The sequence below is a fragment of the Hemitrygon akajei genome, chromosome 6 (genome assembly GCF_048418815.1).
Source record: "Hemitrygon akajei chromosome 6, sHemAka1.3, whole genome shotgun sequence".
Taxonomy (NCBI): domain Eukaryota; kingdom Metazoa; phylum Chordata; class Chondrichthyes; order Myliobatiformes; family Dasyatidae; genus Hemitrygon; species Hemitrygon akajei.
In genome coordinates, this window is record NC_133129.1 from 176,667,354 (window position 1) to 176,690,909 (window position 23,556).

Here is a 23,556-nt window from a genome sequence, read left to right on the forward strand (position 1 = left end):
CATCTCCTTTCATGAACCATTCTGACAATAATACTTGTATCCCCTTGATTTAAGACTTGTTTAGCTCTATATACAGCTACAGTACTTCTATTTACCATCTGATTTCTTAGCTTCACCTTGAAGTGCAAAATTCAGTACTTCCCATCAATCGTTCATCAGTACCTCATAGTGTTTCATTTCTGGAGGCTCTTGGACACTGGTGACATTATCCATGGTCTGTTTTCTTTTAACCTTCCATGCAGTCATTAAATCTAGATGAATATTTCTTCCATATATTCAGCTTTTTTCCCTTAATGCCTAAATAAAGGGTTCTCAATCAACGTTCCTTAAATGTAGTCTATTTCATTTAATTGGTTGTGAGTGGCCAGCCTGTTACTGCGGATTATGTTCTGTATTGATTGACCATTTAGCTCTTCACAGGTCAGGATCACATGGCCATTCATCCACGATCTACCATTAACTTCACTGCAGATTCTTTGTCGCCCTAGTTTTGCAGCTGTTTACTGTATCAGAAATGGCTCTTGATGGCCTAGTCTTACAGTTTTATTCTAAGCAATGGTTTGCTTTTCCTAATCACGTACCACCATAGTTTGCAAAAGGTAGTTCAAAATAAATCGAAATATGTATGTATTTCAGAATATCCTGACATTCCACAGTTAATCACAATCTATAAGAACACAGATAAGAAAGAGAATCAATAATGGCCATTTGACCCCATGTGTCTCTTTTGCCATTCAGCTCCTTCATTTGTGGGTATATCCTTCCTTAAGCAGAGATACTAGACCTGTACATTTTGTTTCATGCTCCAGATTACATCTGCAGTCTCTTATGTCTTCAGTAAACAAACATATTCTTTGCCTTCCCAATTGTGTGCTGTATTTGCATGCTTACTTTTAGTGATTCATGGACAGGGGCACCCGAGTCCCTCTGAGCACTGTGGCTTTCAATCTCTCACCACTCCCTCCAATGCAGGACAATATTTGTTCTACCAATGCAGATAATTACTTGTTTTATACATGTTCCATTTGCTATGTCATCTACTTGGCCTCTCTATTTTACCTCAAGGCTTCTTTGTATCCTCCTCACAATCTACATCATCATCTTCTTCCTCTGCTAATGGCGACTCACATCCAACAGGAAGGTGCATTGCCGTCACCTACTGTAATACAGTGAGTATGACAGGAGCTATGATGGGGATCAGATCCTGTCTCCCAAATTTGTTTTAATTAAACAGTTCACCAGGGCCCTATATGACTTAACCATTCGTGCTTCAGATGCCAGGATATCCTGTAGCTGAGGCATCCCAGATCTACCTAAACAGCTTCCTACATTCTAATGAATATCTGTGGCACAGATATCACATGTTCTATTGTTTCTGGTACCTTACGAAAGTCAGCCATCCATTCCCATGTTTACCTTACTTGTTCATTAAGTTTACATATGAGATCCTTGTTTCGAGTGAACTAAATTGAGTTTAGTCTTTATATCTTCAGTTGTAGCAATAGTGCTGCAACAGATTTTTTTTATTCACGGGATGTGGACTTCACAGATGAAAGAAGCATTTAATTGACCATCCATAGTTCCCTTTGAGAAGGTGCTGGTGAGCTGTAGCCTTGAATCACTGCACTCCTCGAGGTCAGGATATTACCCGCAATGCTCTAAGGGACTTCCAGGATTTTGACCCAGTGATGATGATACAGAAGTTAAAAAAAATCATTGTCTAGACATTTCATTTTCATCATGATTGCCATGGGGGGGATAGCTCTGTTCAGTGAAAGATATATTTTCATTAAAACACAGCTTCTCTCACACATGATTCAGGTGCCTTATCAAATAAGGAGATGGGCCAACTGGCATTGCTTTAACAATGTAAGCATCACAAAATGGTAGCAGATGTGGACTTATTTTGTCATTCCTACAGAAACAGCATGTGCTCTTGGCATACTGAATCTCTTTGTTAGGTTAATGTTAAAGTACCAGACTTAAGTGGAAAGATGAGAAGGTTATCTTTGTCAGTCAAAATTCATTTGAGTTGTGCAGAGAAAGGTAAGGCTATTTGACAAAGTATCTGCCTAAATCTGTGTGACAGATTTATCCAACAAATATCCAACAAATGTGATATTATTACATTGAAAACAAAGCTTTTTTCTGGTACCTTTTAGTGAGCATTTCACAAAATAGTACTTCAAAAGGAATTTACAGTCTACATAATTTTATCATTAACAATTGGAGCATTTGAGGAAATGTTTGTACTTTATTATCTGTTTCCTTTGAACAGACAGCTTTAGTGTGCTCCGGGTGATCATTAGGACTTGATGTGAGACTCTTTGGATAATGGCATTTAAAAAAAAATGAAATGTTTAAAATTAAATAATTGAACCTTATGAAACATGAATGATTCAGTGAATGACCCTCCTGTCAACTGATGAAGAATGACATTTCAGTGAAACTTAGCAAAATATAAAAATTTTAAGAATACAGATTTTTTGAAGAATATTTTAACCTTTTTCTTGACCCTTTAAATGTCATTGTATTACTGTAAGCATTGGAAATATGACATTTAGATGTAGGGTAGAATTTGACCTTTTAAAGATGCTTCATAGATAATGAACAAGGTGAACTCAATTTTTCTCTTCATTTTGACTGGTCTATGTGCACCAAAGTATATTTGTATTCATACAATTTGTAATTCTTTGAGGGAATCGATTGCTGTTTATATTTCTCAGTTCATGGAGTATTTAACTTAGCACTATTGAAATGGGCAAATATGATCCAATACTAATGGAAGTGGCACCATGTACTCCAGTGAACAAGGAATCAAGTAATTCTGAATCAACAGGAGCACAGCTGTAGTTTGATTGCTTCAGCATATTCAGTCATGGTGGTTTATGCTTCAGTAATTTATCACAGACAGATTTTTATTTACAGGGAACAAGGTCTGAATCATGTGCTATTGTCATGCATTTTTGGAAAGGTTTGAAATATTGTTCTCATAGCAGGGAAAGTCAATGAATTTAATGAATATGCACAAAAGTATCAAATGATGTTCCTGCAGGAGCAATGGTTGAAAACCAGAGGATACAGAATTTAAAAAAACTTACAAAAAATACTGCAAGGGAACTGAGATCTATTTTCTGCAGCGTCGTTAAGATTGTAATTCACTGTCTGTAACTTTTAGAAATTAAAATTCCAGACTTAGTGTTTAGGTTCATAGGACTGTATTTTTGAGACAGTGTGGGAAGTTATGGGACAGGGATTGGGTAGTTAATGAAGTGTTATGGGAAAGAGCTGGAGGGCAGAGTTCAGGTTAGAGCATTCTAAGGTCAGAGGCCAGTGATTCCTGAGAAAGGAAGTCTAAGTTCTGTGGGCCCAGAGAACAAGGCCTAGTGATCCCAATGTCAGTGAGTCCTGAGGCTTGAAGGTCATGGGTCAGCTGGTGTTATGATTGCAGCCCTGAGGTCAGTTGGCAGTTCTTAAGGTCAGAGGTCCATGATCAGCGAGTTCTGGGTTCAAACCCCCAAGGTTAGTAACTACAGAGGTCAGAGGCCCAATGTTTGCAAGTCTGGAGGTCGGAGGCCCGGAGGAAGCCTGTCCTAGGGTTTGAGGCCTTCTGTGTGTGTGGGTGGGAAGGTGGGAAAGGGGTATGTTTTGCTGTTGGTTGCTTGATGTTTGTTGTCTGTGTGTTGTTCTGTTGAACATTGTGGACATGCCATGTTGCTGCTGGAATGTGTGGTGACATTTGGGGGTTGCCCCAGCACATGCTCAGATTGTGTTGGATGCTAACGCAAATGACACATTTCATTGTATGTTTCCATGTACGTGTGATTAATAACTAAATCTAATCTAATAAGTAAACCAAATCTAAAATAGAGCTGTGGAACAGAGCAGAGAAGTTGGATTAATTCAGGAGCTTGTCCAAAGGACCGATACAGTCATGCTAGCCTCGTCTGTTGGTGTATTAATCTGTGAGCTGTTGCTCGTCTTGGCAAAGATAATGTACACACAGTGCCCAGGTGATGATGCGTGTGCAAAGTACACTGGCAAATAGTTAAAGTAAGAGGTTTACATCACAAATTGCCATACAAATTATTGGAATTTTTGTACCACCAAATAAATTGTATGTTACCAATGATGAAAATACAAACTTAATGCAAATTTTTGTCACTTTTCTTTTCAAATGATCATTAATAGTGGGTGCTTTTTGGTTTTTGTAGTTAGACGACAGCAGGGGCTCCCAACCTGCTTAATGGCATTGGTCCATGGCAGAAAAATGGTTGGGAACCCCTGGGCTACAGTGAAGTTGATGGTTCTCTTGTGTTCAGTCATCCAAATCATATCTTTGTATTTATGGGTACAATGTAAAGTAGGAAGGTGAAACTACAGCAAGAGCATCAGCACTGTGGCCCTGTGAGTCTGATTAGCTGCTGGTCATGTTGTCAGTATTCACTGAGTGGGCTCACAATAAGTGAACATGTTTGAAAAGCAGACATTAGAGTGGACTTATCTCAGTCAGATCAATACATGATTCTAACTTTCTCTGTTCTGTTATTGTGACTAAGCCGTTAATGTTTACAGATCATCTTGAGTCTATAAAGTTTATTTAAAGCAGTAAATCTGTGAAACAATGTTTCCTACTGATATGTAGGAAAACATGGGAAGAAAACATGGGAAGTAAATTTTATATACCTGTCAAGAGCATTTGTGGAGAAAGAGCCAGAACAGAATATATTCTTCCTTTATAATATTCTTTCTCCTTTGTTGTCAGCATTGATCTTTGGGGATTATCATTTTTGTCATCTTTGTTGCAATGGAAAGATTTCAGCATTCAAATAATACCCAACTTCTGCAGTTTCTCTCTATATTTAGTGTAGTTTAGATTGGTGTCATGGTCAGCACATATGTTGTGGGTTGAATGGCCTTTTCCTCCGCAGTACTGTTCTATGTTTTATATTCTGTTGAGAAAATTGATGCTTGTCAGACAAGTATAAAAGTAAGGATATTGTGTGCTGTTGTTTTGAGTGATCTATGCTTGTTTCTTTTTGTCTTTGTGACTCAGTAGCTTGAAGAGTCCTTTCATTCCCACTTGTTCCCACCTTTACTCCATGCTAACTTGATTTGACTGATATTCACTGACACCTGCAGGGGACTTGGACTCAGCTATTCTGAGAACTAACTGTAACATCATCCTCTGCACAGCTGGGTGGTGCGGCAGTATAAGATTTGTTGGCCCACTTTGCTATCGAGTTTAAATGCATTAATTATATTAAATGGTGCTTTATTTTTAAATCACACCTGCTTATGTAACAGGAATGTAGAATAAATTTCAATGTGCATGTTAAAAGCCTTTGAAGAATCTAATTACTATGCTTGTTCTTTTCATTAGTGTTTGCTAGATTGGGTATGTTTTTGATGAGAAAACTCCTGCAAGACATTTGATATTAATTGATTAGATTTGTTTGTATATTTCTCTATCACCTTTCGTTCATTGGAATAGCACTGTGTATTTGGACAGGCGTCTTTCATTTGTTGGTGACTTGAGCATGAAGCATTCTGCCAAAAGTCCAGTTGAAATAGATGATATCAAAAATCATTGTCTGATTTACATTTAGAACTTGCACAAATATTTTCTTAGTGATTCTCGCAGTTACCTTAAACTTGCTCATTTTTTTTACTGCTGTGTTCCACAAAAAGCAGTACATCTAAGTGAAAAATATGTGATAGTCAGTTCTATTTGTATCTATACAGTGCAGAATAGGCCCTTTCAGCCCTTCGAGCCATACTACCCAACAATCCCCCAATTTAATCCTAGCCTAATCACAAGAAAATTTACAATGACCAATTAAACTACTAATTGGCACATCTTTGAACTGTGGGAGTAAACCCACGCTGTCACGGAGAGAGCATACAAACTCCTTACAGGCAGCAGCAGAAATTGAACTCAGGTCGCTGATACTGTAAAGCGTTGTGCTAACCACTAAGCTCTGTGCCGCCCCAGATGAGGAGAACCGTTCCATAAGTACAATAATTACTTTGACCAGTGTCAAATCTTTGAATTCCTTAGAAAACAACTAGAAAAGTGATGTTCAAAGTGGCCAAGAGGGGAGGTTTGATTGAACTGTGTTGCAGTCTCGCAGAGTAGCTGGCTGACTCCAATGAATCATTGATGGGGACCTTTTAGATGGAGATGCTGTGAACTAATTTTCTTCAACATGTGGTACTCAGAGCAACAATATACTGCAAAGTGGAACATAAAAAGCTGTATTCTGGGTTTACTTTTTTAATGAGAGTTTAATAATAAATGGAAGTGGTTAACTTTCAAGCACCAAACAATATATAAAAGTATTTTGAACATCTTGGTCTATTTGGTCTGTCAGGCAAGATTCATTGCTGTTTTAAATCAATGGATGCGTCAGATTTTATAGATAGTAGTTTATATACTTCTGAGATATGGGAATACTCAGAAGTAAGTTGGCTTCTTAAGAGAGAAAGGATTTGTTTTCTCAGAGTTTCAGATCCTTTGCTCTGATGAAATAAATGACACTCATGACAGAGACACAACAATTTGCATGACTTTAGGACACTGTCAATCAGCCCTTTGTGATGGAAAATGACCAAAAACAATTTGTGTTACGCTAGTAATAACAGGTTCTGTCCATTCTTTGTTTTATGATCTATGATATTGTGCCAACTTTCTAACTACTTCATGATCAATCTAGCCTTTTCCTCCTGCATAGCCTGCAGCCCTCAATTTTCATTCATCCAAGTACTTCTCTACAAGTCTCCGAAATGGCCTTTTACCACTTTGGCAGTGCATCCCAGACACAGGACATTGCCACATTACCAGATTTTTGTGGAAAAGTCCTTCCAGACAAAAATCTTTGATTCCAGCTCCATGTGATCTCAGTAACATCAACATGGAATGATTGTTGATTGTGTACTAAACAAGGTGGTATGAGTATTTAAGAAATTGCTTATCTCCTGGGATTTTCACACACAATGTTCATTAGAGTTGCAGAATCAGAATCAGAATCCATTATTATTGCCAAGTATGAGGACACATACAGGGAATTTGATGCTGGTTTCCCTGAGCTCTCTGTACAGAATTAAAAGCAAACAAAAACAATAGTGCAAATAATCATAAATTATACACAATGAGGTCCACCTCATTGAATGTACAGGTGGACTTGATTTATAATAGACTAAAATTCAAGTGTTCATAAGACTGATAGCATACGGAAAGAAACTGCTCTTGCACCTATTTGTCCTGGCATACAGTGATCTAAAGCATCTACCAGAAGGAAGGAGTTGGAACAGATGATGTCCAGGGTGTGATGGGTCTACAATAATGCTGCATGCTCGCTTCCTGACTCTAGCTGCATATAAGTCCTGGATCAAGGGCAGCTTCACACCAATAATCCTTTCCGCAGCCCCGACGGTTCTTTGGAGTCTATTCTTGTCTTGTTTGGTAGCTGATCCAAACCAGACAGTGATGGATGAACAGAGAACAGACTGGATTATTCCTGAATAGAATTGAATCAGCAGCTCCTGAGGCAGGTTGTACTTCCTGAGTTGACGTAGGAAATACGAAATACAACCTCTGCTGAGCCTTTTTGATAAGAGTGTCCGCATTGGGTGTCCACTTCAGGTCCTGGGAGATTGTGACACCCAGAAATCTGAAGGTCTCCACAGCAGACACAATACTGTTGAGTATAGTGAGTGGGGGGAGTATTGGGGGGCTGCTCCTGAAGTCCACTGTCATCTCCACAGTCTCAAGCGTATTTAGCTCCAGATTGTTCTGACCACACCAGAGGACCAGCCGTTCCACCTCCCGTCTGTATGCAGACTCATCACAGTCTCGGATAAGGCCAATGACAGTTATGTCGTCTGCAAACTTCAGGAGTTTAACAGATGGATCCTTGTGAGGTGCAGTCATTAGTGTAAAGGGAGAAGAGCAGTGGGGAGAGCATGCATCCCTGGGGGGCACCGGTACTGATGCTAGAGATGATGCTCCCCAGCCTCACTTGCTGCACCCTGTCAGTGAGGAAGCTTGTGATCTACTGACAGATGGTGGGGGAGACAATAAGCTGGGTGAGTTTGGAGTGGAGGATTTCTTGGACGATGGTGTTAAACATGGAGCTGAAGTCAACAAACAGGACCCTTATCGAAGTTCCTGGGTTGTCGAGGTGTTGTAGAATGTAATGCAGTCCCATGTTGACTGCGTCATCCACTGACCTATTTGCCTGATAAGCAAACTGCAGGGGGTCCAGCAGGGGGCCTATGATGAGAAACAAAAGAAAAATCCAGTGAGCGACAGATCTATAGGTGAAAACACCCTGTTAATGAGAGAGGTCAGAAAAGAATGGCCAGACGGGTTCAAACTCACAGGAAGGCGACAGTAACTCAAATAATCACACGTTACAACAGTGGTGTGCAGAAGTGGATGGGCTACACAGCAGATGATCATGAACATATATTCAATGTCCACTTTATTAGTTACAGAAGGTGCCTGTTAAAGTGGCCATGGAGTGCATATTGACCAAATGATACAAAGAATGTTGAGAGCTTTGCACTCTGTTTATCCTTTAATATATTTTATTATAAATAAAGTTTATTTTTGGAAATAAAAATATGAAATAGAAACAATAAATGAGCAAAATTAACTTAAAGAGCCCAATTTCTGAACAAAAATAGTGAAGTATTTTTAATGGAAATTCTGGAAATAAAAACAGAAATGCTAGAAATTCTCAATGGATTAGAGAGCAGCCAACCATGTAAATGTATCAACTGAATCATTAACTCATTTGGTCCCTCCACAGATTCTGTCCTTCTGAATATTTCTAACATTATATATTTTATTTTTTATGTAAAGCAACATAATTTATCCTGATATGGAATACATCCAGCTCAAGCTATCAATGAGTGCACAAACAACAATTTCCTTGTAATCACCATGAAACTCTGTTGTCATGCTTTACTGATCTATTAGTGCTGACCAGTTCAGATCATAAGTGTATGGTATGATGGATTGCACATTTTATGGTTTCAATCAGTGGGCTATGCGAGTAGACAGGTTTTGTAGACTTTGAACCTGCAATATATGTAGTTTTGAAAAGATGACCAGCAACCTGAAAACATTTCCTTTTCTGTGTATCACTTGAACTTTGAAGAAACATCAGTCATTCAACCTTTTCAGTATTTTCATCCATTTTTGTTTTCTTCTGCCAAACCTTACACGAGATAATGGAGAACTAAATTACAGATATCTTGCACTTAATCAACAGATTCGATCTTTCTTACTATTTAAGAAAGAGATATGAGATTCAAGGAGTTTTGGAAAGAAGAGCAACGAAATATGGAGCATATCAGTGAAATAATTTTGTTTAAGGTACAATTTTCAGTGTTGGAAATGAAAGGGTCATTCACAATCATTGGACTCTGGACTGAAAAATTGCAAATGTCACTCCACTCTTTAAGAAAGGAGGAAGGCAGCAGAAAGGAAATTATAGACCAGTTAGCCTGACCTCAGTGATTGGGAAGATGTTAGAGTCAATTGTTAAGGACAAGGTGATGGAGTACTTGGTGACACAGCACAAGATAGGACAGAGTTAGTATGGTTTCCTTCAGGGAAAATCCTGCCTGACGAACCTGTTGAAATTCTTTGAGGAGGTTACAAGTAGGATAGATAAAGGGGATTCAGTAGATGTATATTTGGATTTTCAGAAGGCGTTTGACAAGGTGCCACACATGAGGCTGCTTACCGAGCAACCGATGGTATTACAGGAAAGTTACTAATATGGTTAGAGCATTGACTGATTGGTAGGAGGCAAAGAGTGGGAATAAAAGGATCCTTGTCTAGTTGGCTGCCAGTGACAATGGACAATAGGTGCAGGAGTAGGCCATTCGGCCCTTTGAGCCAGCACCGCCATTCACTGTGATCATGGCTGATCACCCACAATCAGTACCCCATTCCTGTCTTCTCCCCATATCCCTTGACTCTGCTATCTTTAAGAGCTCTACCTAACTTTCTTGAAAACATCCAGAGAATTGGTCTTCACTGCCTTCTGAGGCAGAGCATTCCACAGATCCACAACTCTCTAGGTGAAAAATTCCTTTTAAATTCCAGTGTATACAAGCCCAGTCACTCCAATCTTTCAACATATGACAGTCCTGCCATTCTGGGAATTAACCTTGTGAACCTACGCTGCAGTCCCTCAATAGCAAGAATGCCCTTCCTCAAATTTGGAGACCAAAACTGTACACAATACTCCAGGTGTGGTCTCACTAGGGCCCTGTACAACTGCAGAAGGACCTTTTTGCTCCTATACTCAACTCCCCTTGTTATGAAGGCCAACATGCCATTAGCTTTCTTCACTGCCTGCTGTACTTGCATGCTTACTTTCAGTGACTGACGAACAAGGACACCTAGATCTCGTTGTACTAACCCCTTTTCCTAACTTGACACCATTCAGATAGTAATCTGCCTTCCTGTTCTTGCCACCAAAATGGATAACCTCACATTTATCCACATTAAACTGCACCTGCCCACTCACCCAACCTGTCCAAGTCACCCTGCATTCTCATTACATCCCCCTGCATTTCACACTGCCACCCAGCTTTGTGTCATCTGCAAATTTGCTGATGTTACTTTTAATCCCTTCATCTAAATCATTAATGTATATTGTAAATAGCTGCGGTCCCAGCACCGAGCCTTGCGGTACCCCACTAGTCACTGCCTACCATTCTGAAAGGGACCCATTAATCCCTACTCTTTGTTTCCTGTCTGCCAACCAATTTTCTATCTATGTCAGTACCCTACCCCCCAATACCATGTGCTCTAATTTTGCCCACTAATCTCCTATGTGGGATCTTATCAAAGGCTTTCCAAAAGTCCAGGTACACTACATTCGCTGGCTCTCCCTTGTCCATTTTCATAGTTACATCCTCAAAAAATTCCAGAAGATTAGTCAAGCATGATTTCATCTTCGTAAATCCATGCTGACTCAGACCGATCCTGTTACTGCTATCCAAATGTGCCACTATTTCATCTTTTATAATTGACTCCAGCATCTTCTCCACCGCTGATGTCAGGCAAACTAGTCTATAATTCCCTGTTTTCTCTCTCCCTCCTTTCTTAGAATGTGGGATAACATTAGCTACCCTCCAATCCACAGGAACTGATCCTGAATTTATAGAACATTGGAAAATGATTACCAATGCGTCCACCATTTCTAGAGCCACCTCCTTAAGTACCCTGGGATGCAGACCATCAGGCCCTGGGGATTTATCAGCCTTCAGTCCCATCAGTGTACTCAACACCATTTTCTGCCTAATGTGAATTTCCTTCAGTTCCTCTGTTACCCTAGGTCCTCTGGCCACAATTACATCTGGGATATTGTGTCTTCCCTAGTGAAGACAGATCCAAAGTACCTGTTCAACTCGTCTGCCATTTCCTTGTTCCCCATAATAAATTCACCCGTTTCTGTCTTCAAGGGCCCAACTTCGGTCTTAACTAATTTTTTCCTCTTCACATACCTAAAGAAGCTTTTACTATCCTCCTTTATATTCTATGCTAGTTTACCTTCATACCTCATCTTTTCTCCCCGTATTGCCTTTTTAGTTATTTTTGTTGCTCTTTAAAAGTTTCCCAATCCTCTGGCTTCCCGCTCATCCTTGCTATGTTATACTTCTTCTCTTTTATTTTATACTGCCCTTGACTTCCCTTGTCAGCCACAGTCGCCCCTTACTCCCCTTAGAGTCTTTCTTCCTCTTTAGAATGAACTGATTCTGCACCTTTTGTATTATTCCCAGAAATACCTGCCATTGCTGTTCCACTGTCATCCCTGCTAGGATATCCTTCCAGTCAACTTTGGCCAGCTCCTCCCTCATGGCTCCATAGTCCCCTTTGTTCAACTGTAATACTGACACTTCTGATTTCCCTTCTCCCTCTCAAATTGTAGACGAAAACTTATCATATTATGGTCTCTACCTCCTAATGGCTCCTTTACCTCGAGTTCCCTTATCAAATCCGGTTCATTACACAACACTTAATCCAGAATTGCCTTCTCCCTGGTAGGCTCCAGTACAAGCTGCTCTAAGAATCCATCTCAGAGGCACTTCACAAACTCCCTTTCTTGGGGTCCAGTACCAACCTGATTTTCCCAGTCTACCTGCATGTTAAAATTCCCCCATAACAACCGTAGCATTACCTTTGCGACATGCCAATTTTAACTCTTGATTCAACGCACCCTATATCCAGGCTACTGTTTGGGGGCCTGTAGATAACTCCCATTAGGGTCTTTTTGCCCTTACAATTTCTCAGTTCTGTCCATACTGACTCTACATCTCCTGATTCTTTGTCACCCCTCGCAAGGGACTGAATTTCATTCCTCACCAACAGAGCCACCCCACCCCCTCTGCCCACCTGTCTGCCCTTTTGATCGGATGTATACCTTGAATATTCATTTCCCAGCACTGGTCCTATTGCAACCATCTCTGTTATTCCTACAACATCATACTTTCCAATTTCCAACTGAGCCCCAAGCTCATCCACTTTATTTCTTATAGTTCATGCATTCATATATAATACTTTTAATCCATTACTCCCCTCACCTTTCACATCAATTCCTATTGCACTTGGCCATACTCTCCAATCCCTTCCTGAGCTTTCTGCCTCGTTAATTCTGTTGTCTTTCTTAACTTTTCTTATTCTCTCTTTCCCTTTAACTCCATCCTTATATTTCCAGTTCATCTCCTCCCCCCCCCCCCCCCCCACTACTAGTGGTGTTCTGCAGGGGTTGGTGTTGGGACCACTTCTTTTTATGCTATATATAAATGATTTTGTTAATGAAATAGGTGGCTTTGTTGCCAAGTTTGCAGGTGATACAGAAATTGGTGGAGGAGCAGGTAGTGTTGAGGAAACAGGTAGGATGCAGAAGGACTTAGATAGATTAGGAGAATGGGCAAGGAAGTGGCAAATGAAATACAATGTTGGAAAATGCATGGTCATGCACATTGGTGGTAGAAATAAATGTGCAAACTATTTTCTGAACAGGGAGAAAATCCAAAAATCTAAGATGCAAAGGGATTTGGGAGTCCTTCTGCAGAACACCCTAAAGGCTAACTTGCAGGTTGAGTCTGTGGTGAAGAAGTCAAATGCCATGTTAGCATTAATTTCAAGAGGTCTAGAATACATGAGCAGGGATGTGATGCTCAGGCTTTATGAGACACTGGTGAGAGGCCTCACCTTGAGTGTTGTGTACAGTTTTGGGCTCCTCAGCTTAGAAGGGATGTGCTGGCTTTGGAGAGGGTCAGAGGAGGTTCACAAGCATGATTCCAGGAATGAATGGGTTATCATACGAGGAACGTTTGATGGCTCTGGGTCTGTACTCACTGGAATTTAGAAGGATGAGGAGGGATCTCATTGAAATCTTTCGAATGTTTAAAGGACTAGACAGAGTAGATGTGGAAAGGATATTTCCCATGGTGGGAGAGTCTAGGACAAGAGGGCACAACCTCAGGATAGAGGGGCGCCCTTTCAAAACAGAGATGTGGGGAAATTTCTTTAGCTAGAGGGTGGTGACTTTGTGAAATTTGTTGCCATGTGCAGCTGTGGAGACCAATTGGGTTGTTGGGTGTATTTAAGGCAGATATTGATAGATTCTTGATTGGACATGGCATCAAAGGTTACAGGGAGAAAGCCGGGAAATGGGGTTGAGGAGGAGGAAACAAAGGATCAGCTATGATTTAATGGCGGAGCAGACTCAATGGGCCAAATGGCTTAATTCTGCTTCTATATCTTGTGGTCTTATAATATGCACAGGTTTTCTCAGGAACCTGGATAATGTGGCAGCAAAAGCATTATGAATAATGAGTCTTCAACCTGAAACATGAACTGTTTTTCTGTGCATAGATTCTGCTTCACCTGGCACACATTAGAATCAAAATCAGGTTTATTGTTACTGACATAAGTTGTGAAATGTATTGTTGTGTAGCAGCAGTACAGTGCATGCTAAACAAATTGCCACAAGACAGACAGATAGATAGATAGATAGAGAAAGAAAGAAAGGGTAAGAGGAACAGGGAAGTAGTGTTAACAGCTTTACGGACCATTCAGAAATCTGATAACAGGGAGGAAGCTGTTCCTAAAACATGTGAGCCTTCAGACTCTTATACCTCCTCCTCCTTGATGGTAGTAATGACAAGAGGGCATTAATAGCATTTCTTGTTTTTCTTACCAGTTTTGATGTACTTGCCCTAATAATTCATAGAAATCACTTTGTTGTTTATTTTGTGTTCTTATTATTGTACTATAATTGAGAATGTTTCATTTATATAGTTTCTGGGACTGTACAAAGTAGCTTTAAACTTTCCAACTGAAAGTTTAAAAATACAATTTAAAATTACCAATTGCTTTGATGATGATTTTGAATTCAATCATTAACAATGACATGGAGCTTAATGTTCAGTGCTCTCCATAAATATTTCATATCTACGCCAAATGGATGCTAAGAAAAATTAAGGGAAAAATCAAATCATTCTATTAAATCCTAATAGTTATATGAAAAAGAGTGCTGTTGCAGGTATAATCAATCATACAAACTTGGCATGGCTATTAAAAGGTCGAAAATATTTTTTGTTATAAGCTGGCAATGGTAGTTGTTGGACCTTGTGATTTCTTTATAGGATTTTCAATAGCAGATGCTGCCTGATCTGTTGTATTCACCCTGCATCTTTGTGAGTGGTGGTGGGCAGGTGATGTTTGCTCCAAGAACCTATTCTCATTGACAAGTGCCAAAGAAAACTAAAGTCTGAAATCCATCTCATTTCTTCCTGAGATCTCTGCCATCATACAAGCCAACTAATTCACTTCATTTCACTCACCTAGACTACTTTGATAGCAGCTCCCAAATCAGTGGCCTCAATCATCAAGAAAGACAAGGACAGCAGAGGCATGGGAATACAATCCCATATAGGCACCTCTCCAAGGTGCACACTTCAAAGCATTCTCAGACCCCTTGCTTCTCTGCAACTGATTGCTAAGAGCACAATCCGTTCCATTATGGGGTTATTAATGTGCATTTCCTCCTTATTTCTCCACCTCAGAGGGAGTGTCTGACGTTTATCTGGTTAAGTTTGAATACAAGAAGACTTTTTGCAGTGTCCCGAAGCATTTCAAATTATAGTCAGAGACTTCAACCAAGGCCTGTTTGAAGAAAACCTGTCCAGTTATTGCCAGCAGCTAACCTGTAGCACTGAAGGCTCCAACGCACTCAACCACTGCTACACTAAGATAAAGAATGATTACTGTTCCTTGCCCAGACCACATTTTTGGTAAACTAGATCACTCGGCTGTCTTCTTCCTATCTGCATACAGGCAGAGATTAGGACAACTAAGAGGTGGTTCCAGAAGGCAGAGGAATGATTATAGATAGGATTGCTTTAAGTCAGTGGACTGGGCTGTGTTCGAGCGCTCATTTAGAGATCTGAATGAATACAGGGTTATAACAGATTTTATTAAGACAGCTGTAGAGAGTGCGCCCCCACTAAGTCGTTCAGAGTCTTCCCCAATCAGAAGTCTTGGGTGAACCATGAGAGCATGAAATTTGCTGAGGGTCAGATCAGAGGCATTCAAGTCTGGAGAACAAGAGGTGCATACAGGTATGATTTCTAAAAAACCATCTCATGGATGAAATGGAATCAACGAGGTTTGCTCGACAGTTGTGGCAGGATTTGAATGATATAACCTCCTACAAAATTAAATCAAGTGACATGCGAGACAGTGGGGCTTTGATTCCAGTTGAGCTCACTTTGATCATCAGAACACGGAGGAATCGTCGCAAACCACCACTTTTGCTGATCCTTTGATCCCAGTATCTGACAAGGATATGCAGACTACTTTCAGCAGGCTGAATCCAAGGAAAAGTAACTAGACCAGGTGGGGTACCAGCCATGTACTAAAGACCAGTGCTGACCAACTGGCTGGTGTGTTTACTGAGATCTTTAACCTCTTGCTTCAGCAGTGTGTGGCACCCAACTGCTTCAAGCAGGCTTCAATTATGCCAGTGCCCAAGAAGAACGTGGTGATCTGCCTCTATGACTATCACCCACAGTGATGAAGTGTTTCGAGAGGCTGGTGATGGAACATAGAAGCTCCTAGCTGAGAGGTGACTTGGATCTACTCCAATTTGCCTACCAGAGCAACAGATCCACAGCAGATGCCATCTCATTGCTCTTCACACAACCCTGGACCATCGGGACAGCAAAGGTGCATACATCAGGATGCTCTTTATCAATTATAGTTCAGTATTTAATACCATGATCCCCTCAAAACTAATCAATAAGCTCTGAGACCTTGACCTCAATACCTCCTTGTGCAATTTGATTTTGGAGTTCCTCACATATAGATCTCAGTCAATTCGGATCAGCAAAAACATCTCCTCCACAATCTCCATCAGCACAGGTACACCATGGGGCTGTGTGCTCAGACCCCTGCTCTACTCGCTTTACACCTATGGCTGTGTGGCTAGTGTTATGAATGTACCACAGCTCAGAGGGGCCGAAGGGTGCGGGGTAGCCCCCTCCTTTGTGAGAATCGCAAGATCACTATTGAGTCCATTCAGGAGACACAGGAAATGAGAGAAAGACATGCAGAATCCACAAAAGGGTTAGAATGTGTCCTGGCCTCCGAAAGGCAGACCCATTGATACCGGCTATTGTCTCTTGGAGATGGACTTGTGTATTGCATCCTGTACGATGCATCGACGCCCCAGGCAATGAAACGAGGGGGAGGTTGGTGGAGGGATTGCATCATCCCAACCTGATTGACATCTGAGACCCTGTGAGTCAGGATAAAAAGAGGGTCTGTGGGAACAGCCCCTCAGACGCACCAGAAGAAATGCCAGCGATCCCGTAATAGCAAGAAACCAGGGGAAAGGCCACGTGCGTCCGGTTCCATTTGCCCTGGAATTGGTGGCCCCTTTTCCGCAGCCGAAAGGTTTTTAGCTAACAACGGGGAAACCAACTCCCAATGACTCTCGAAGGATTGACATCATAAAAGGAATGGGCAAGTTTTAAACCCGTCTTTCTCTCCAACCCAAAAGCTGCAGCTTGAATGAACTGAGTGACTTTTATATTTCCATCGGACAATACATTATCCCCTAGACAACGATACAGCTATTTCTTATTGATTATTATTATACCCGCGCTTTTAGATTTAGTATTGACGACGTATATTATCTGCATGTTTGCATTGACATTATTTTGTGTATTTTTTAATCAATAAATACTGTTAAAAATAGTACCATCAGACTTCAACGGACCTCTCTATCTTTGCTGGTAAGTGACCCAGTTACGGGGTACGTAACACTAGGCACAGCTCCAGCACCATATTCAAATTTGCTGATAACACCACTGTTGTGGATCGTATCAAAGGTGGTGATGAATCAGCATACAAGGGGGAGATTGAAAATTTGGCTGAGTGCTGTCATAACAACAACCTCTCACTCAATGTCAGCAAGACCAAGGAACTGATTGTAGACTTCAGGAGAAGGAAATCCGAGGTCCATGATCCGGTATTCATTGTAAGGTCAGTGGTAGAGAGGATTAGGAATCAGAATCAGGTTTATTATCACTGGCATATGACATGAAGTTTTGTTAACTTAGCAGCAGCAGTTCAATGCAATACATAATATAGAAGAAAAATAAAAAATAACTATATAAATAAAACAATTCCAGTATTGTTACGTATCCATGGGTATCTTGTACCTGTCATGTGACCATGATGTAATTGAGGCTATGCTCGACATGAGGTAGTGGTCTTGTGATGGTGGAGTGACATCATTTTCCCACCAGTGAGAGGTCATGTGATAGTTTTTTCAACAGGGTATAAAAGGAGAACCCCACCCTGTGAGGTGGGGCAGTTTGTGGCTGAATTTGCCACTGACTCCATGTTGCTGCATATTCCGATGTTATGACGCAGCTTCGTTTAAAAATAAAATTTTACTTTCTGCCTTAAGTCAAAGGTTATTGCCAGCAGTTTTGCTACAAAACTGCCAGTTAAAGTAGTCGGAGAGTGGAGATTCATCGAAGTTCAGGAAGCTGAAAGATCAAAGAAAGTTGATGTCGGCTGTGAAGCAGGTTCAACCTTTATTTAATCGTCGCATGAGGGATTAGTAGCCTGTGTCCGTGTTAACTCCTGATTTAAAAGAACAAAGAGCTGGATGCAGAGTTTCACCAAGGAAAGGTCAGTGCCTTTAAGCCGTTTTATTTTCTTCAGTCGTAAATCCCTTGGCAAAGCATACTTCGGCTGGGATCAGCAGTAATGTCGTGAAAGAGGATTTAATTCAAGGAAAGCCTGTCCTTTAACTGACTGTAAGTTACTTTGGACTTTCGCATTACTACTTCTAAGAACTGTTTTCGCATTATCACTTTAAGAATTGATCAAGCTGCCGCATAGCAGCTGACTTCCAGTTAGGTTAGTCGTTTGTTTATTTTTGGTTTTTTTTTTAGCATTGTTTAATGAATGTTTTATTCGTTATTAAAAAACCTGTCTCAATTATATATTCATTGTTGCTGGATCGTAACAGTATATGTATATTGAATAGATTTTAAAACATGCACAAACCAGAAATAGTGTATATTAAATAAAAGTGAGGTATCGTCCAAGGGTTCAATGTCTATTTAGGAATCAGATGGCAAAAGGGAAGAAGCTGTTCCTGAATCGCCTTCAGAACTCTGCAACTCCTACCTGATGGTAACAGTGAGAAAATGGCATGCCCTGGGTGCTGGAGGTCCTTAATACTGGATGCTGCCTTTCTGAGACAACGCCCCCTGAAGATGTTCTGGTTACTTTGTAGGCTAGTACCCAAGATGGAGTTGCTAAATTTACAACCCTCTGCAGTTTCTTTCGGTCTTGTGCAATAGCCCTCCCACCACCTCTCCCCCCCCCTTACCAGACAGTGAAGCAGCCTGTCAGAATGCTCTCCATAGTACATCTATAGAAGTTTTTGAGTGTATTTGTTGACATGCCAGATCTCTTCAAACTCCTAATGAAGTATAGCTGCTGTCTTGCCTTCTTTATAACTACATCGATATGTTGGGACCAGGTTGGATCCTCAGAGAATTTGACACCCAGGAACTTGAAACTGCTCACTCTCTCCGCTTCTGATCCCACTGTGAGGACTGGTATGTGTTCCTTCGTCTTACCCTTCCTGAAGTCCACAATCAGCTCTTTCATCTTACTGATGTTGAGTGCCAGGTTGTTGCTGTGGCACCACTCCACTAGTTGGCATATCTCACTCCTGTATGCCTTCTTATCACCACCTGAGATTCTACCAGCAATGGTTGTATCATCAACAAATTTATAGATGGTGTTTGAGTTATGCCTAGCCACACAGTCATGTGTATACAGGGAGTAAAGCAGTGGGCTAAGCTCATACCCCTGGGGTGTGCCAGTGTTGATCATCAGTGAGGAGGATATGTTATCAGCAATCCACACAGATTGTGGTCTTCTGGTTAGGAAGTCGAGGATCCAATTGCAGAGAGAGGTACGGTGGCCCAGGTTCTGCAACTTCTCGATCAGGATTGTGGGAATGATGGTATTAAATTTCTGCATAAAACTCTGTGGAGGTTTTTTGAATCTCAGCAATGAGAGTGCCATTAAAGATTAAGAGAAAATGATAATGTTTTCTAAGGATACATCCACACTAGACCGGATAAATCCGTAACGGAAGCTTTTTCTCTTCGGTTTGACCCTTCATCCACACTAAAACGGCGTATTCCTTCCCCGAAAATGGAGCTTTTCTAAAACGCCCTCCAGAGTGTGTAATTTTGAAAACGCCGGATTGGCTGGAGCAGTGTGGACGGGGTAAGCGGAGAAATCTAAAAATGCTGTCATGACGTGCCGGAACAGATGGTGACGGCAGCGCGCCATTTCAGTGTTTTCTTGAACACAACCTAACAATTTCAAACAGGCGGCAACGAGACTGAAGCCAGAGAGTTAGAAATGTACTCACCAAAATACTTTTGACCCATAACTTACCGAATAAATAAGCATATACTCACTTTGCCCTGTTTTCTGTCCTTGCTGGTATGAAGGTGGTTTACCTATTTATGCAAGTACTTCTATGATAATAGATGTGTAACAGTCTAATGTAACATTGTATGGAAATACAAGATAATACTGATGCAGACATGTTTTATACATTTAACAAGGGGCTTTATTAATGCAACAGAATTAGTCAGTTTTTCAATGTTCGTCATCAGCCAGATTATACTGTCCGTAAACTCCCTGTCGGTTGCCTCCATAAGCTCCAGTATTCGTTTTTTTTAGTTTTAAGTCCTGCGCGAGAGCCAACAGCTGTCCGTCGTTTAAGTTTTTCTAGTCTGTAACTGAACAAACACGCAGCAAGTCTTTCACGGCGAGATTCAACACCAAACATGTCGCTTGTTTTCGGTAGCTGTGTCCTGCACATGCGCAGTAGGAAGAGATTCGCCGAAATATCCATTTTAATGTGGACAGAAGTATTTTCAAAAACGCTTAGTGTGGACGCCTATCGTTTTTACGCAAAATGGGCATTTTCAGAATTATCCAGTCTAGTGTGGACATAGCCTAACTTTAGTACTTGTCCAGTAAGAATGTAGTGAAATTGCTACTTGCCACATATCAGCCTAAGCTTAAATATTGTCCAGATCCCATAAGGAACTGACATAAGATTTTCAGTTCTTGGAAGATATGAGACTGCACTTCAACATATTTATCAGAAAATCAGTTATCTCATCATAGGCTTGTAGGATAGAGATTTCTTCGGGTAAGATGGCGGCATGTTCGGACGTCCCAGCCATTCTGGGTCCAATCAAAGGTATATTAGGCCATTAAAGGTATATGTAAAGCCATTAGGCTTTACAATTCAACCGCCAGGACTTAAGAACTTTTTAAAAGCTATTATTAATGCTTTTTGAGATAGTGATTTAGATGCTTATCATATTTTTTACTGAGTTAAGTATTGTATGTAATTAGTTTTGTTACAACAAGTGTATGGGACATTGGAAAAAAAGTTGAATTTCCCCATGGGGATGAATAAAGTATCTATCTATCTATCTATCTATCTATCTATTTGTTCATCCTGTGTAGACTTATTATGATCACAAGTCACTGCTGAATAGTAAGAACATCAAGTACTGCAGGACTATCCAGTCTGCGAGTTGCTTGATATTGATGGAGCTGGACTAATTGCATACGGTTGGGTGGTTGTCTTGGACATTTGTAATGAGATTACAGGACTCTGTTGCAATTTGTGTATTTAAATGAAATATAGAATAAATTAGAACACTACCAATACCTCTACGGTACTATAAAACTGTGTATTAGTTCCTAATGGTTATTGATGGAGGAATTCATCTGCCGCGTTCTTTGGATTGACTGCTAATGAACAATATCAGCACAGATCCCTATTTATATAAATTGTTACTCGGTTAAATGGTATCTTGACTTTTTTATACATTTTAACTATTTCCACGAAACTTTGACAAATTGGGGCAGCCGCTTAATTGGTCCTGATGTGTCCCAATAATGAACTGCCCCATACAATGCTTTACATTATTGGATCCTCCAAATCTTCATTTTCATTGTAACATTCAAGATGCCTTCAAATTCTTCATAATTCCTAACTTGTGGAAGTAGTGAAATAATTTTATTTTCACTCCCAGCCAACTCTGGCATCTCCAAGTCCGAATGTTTGAAACTGCAGGGAGCAAAACAGTTCTGGATTGTCTTACTGTTTGTTTTTTCACCAAATATCAGTGTCAAAAATCACTGCTTTTTGAACATAAACACACGCAACTGACGCTATATAAAAACTGATTCCTCTAAGCACGGTATTGTGTCTGACAGTCACACAATTGACACTAATTAGAAACTGTCTAGCAACAGTTTACTGCCCCAGTTAAGTATCATAGTGTCCCAAATAAATGGCTGCCCCAGTTAACTGTTGGTCCAATTAACTGGAATCCACTGTACGTCATCAAATTTATCCATAATAAAGCATTGAAAATGCCAGTAGATTGGTTACAGCTGAGAATTATTCTATTTACGAACTTAGAACAAAGTGTTCTGCAAATGATAATATACCTTATTCTGTTCCAGGGATTACTTTGCATTTTCTTATGGGAACTAGTTTTGCAAATCTGAAAGTTTCATTTTAGGCATGTAATATTAAGAGATTTTAAATAATTTATCATCTTCCATGTGGATTCAATGATTTATTCTAATGGGGAATATAAAGAGCTACATGGAGCAGAAGAGACAGCAGATGCTGGAATCTGGAGCAGCAATCTTCTGGAAGAATTCAGCAGGTTAAGCAGCATCTGAGAGGGGAAAAGAATTATTGAAATTTTGGAGATGAAACCGTGCAATTAGTCTGATGAATTCCTCCAGATTGTTTGTTGTAAAAGAGCTACATGCTTTGCATTGTTCAACACTTAAATTTTGAATCTGATTTACTGCAGATTTTTAGATTAAGTTTTGGGTGCTAGCCAAAATTGACGAATGAAAACAAAAGCCAGGCTTCCAATATTGTACTGTTAGACTGTTGATCTCAAAACAGGAAGAGAAAAGTTGTTTATTTAATGACACACTGTAGCGGTGTGCTACACGCAGCACTAAAATAACGACACGGAGTCGGTAAACTGCAGTCAAAGATAAAGTTTATTCCAACTTCACAGCCTTGCTTTAAAGCCTCTCTCCCCCGCCGGATGCCTCGAGAGGCACGTACTGAAACCCCCTCAGGGTTTCTCCCTTTGTTGCCGACCTAGCCTTTGTGCCTGCACACTGGCTATTTGTGAGCCGGTTCGAGTGCGCTAGGAAGTGGGTCGCCACATAACCCCCCCCAGAACCGGCGATACACCCCCCAATGTCCACAGTCTGGGCCGGACCCTGTTTGGGAGGTCGGCCTCTGCGCCGCGGTGCCGGAAACTCGACCGGTTGCGCCAAGTCCACATGGGCCGTTTTGAGTCGCTCCATCGTGAAAACCTCCTCTCTCCCCCCAACGTCCAGCACGAACGTGGACCTGTTGTTTCTGATCACCGTAAACGGCCCCTCATAGGGCCGTTGCAGCGGTGGCTGATGCCCGCCCCGTCGTACAAACACAAACTTACAGTTCTGCAGGTCTTTGGGTACGCAGGTCGGGTTCTGCCCATGCTGTGAAGTGGGTATGGGGGCCAGGTTACTGAGCCTCTCGCGTAGTCTGCCCAGGACTGCTGTGGGTTCTTCCTCTTGCCCCCTTGGGGCTGGTATGAACTCCCCGGGATCGACCAGGGGTGCGCCGTACACCAACTCGGCCGACAAAGCGTGCAGATCGTCTTTGGGCGCCGTGCGGATGCCGAGTAGGACCCAGGGAAGCTCGTCCGCCCAGTTAGCTCCTCGCAGGCGGGCTATGAGAGCCGACTTCAGGTGACGGTGGAAATGCTCCACCAGTCCGTTCGACTGTGGGTGGTAGGCAGTGGTGTGGTGCAGCTGAGACCCCAACAGGCTGGCCATCGCTGACCACAGGCTGGAGGTGA

At 41.1% G+C, this 23,556-nt stretch overlaps 2 protein-coding genes across 9 annotated transcripts in view; one reads left to right on the forward strand and one right to left on the reverse strand.

Moving 5' to 3' along the window:
* LOC140729710 (transmembrane protein 263-like) overlaps window positions 1–23,556 on the forward strand; it is a 298,254-nt gene that overhangs the window by 255,056 nt on the left and 19,642 nt on the right. The window lies entirely within an intron of this gene.
* LOC140729709 (carbohydrate sulfotransferase 1-like) overlaps window positions 1–23,556 on the reverse strand; it is a 94,099-nt gene that overhangs the window by 2,540 nt on the left and 68,003 nt on the right. Inside the window, exon 3 of one of the 3 annotated variants that reach the window (XM_073049810.1) lies at window positions 6,394–8,275. The exons of the other annotated variants lie outside the window; for them this stretch is intronic. Within the exon in view, the coding sequence (XP_072905911.1) occupies window positions 8,159–8,275 (117 nt within the window). The 3' untranslated portion in view covers window positions 6,394–8,158. Of the gene's footprint in view, window positions 1–6,393; window positions 8,276–23,556 lie in introns of those variants that run through there. 3 annotated transcript variants of the gene reach the window in all.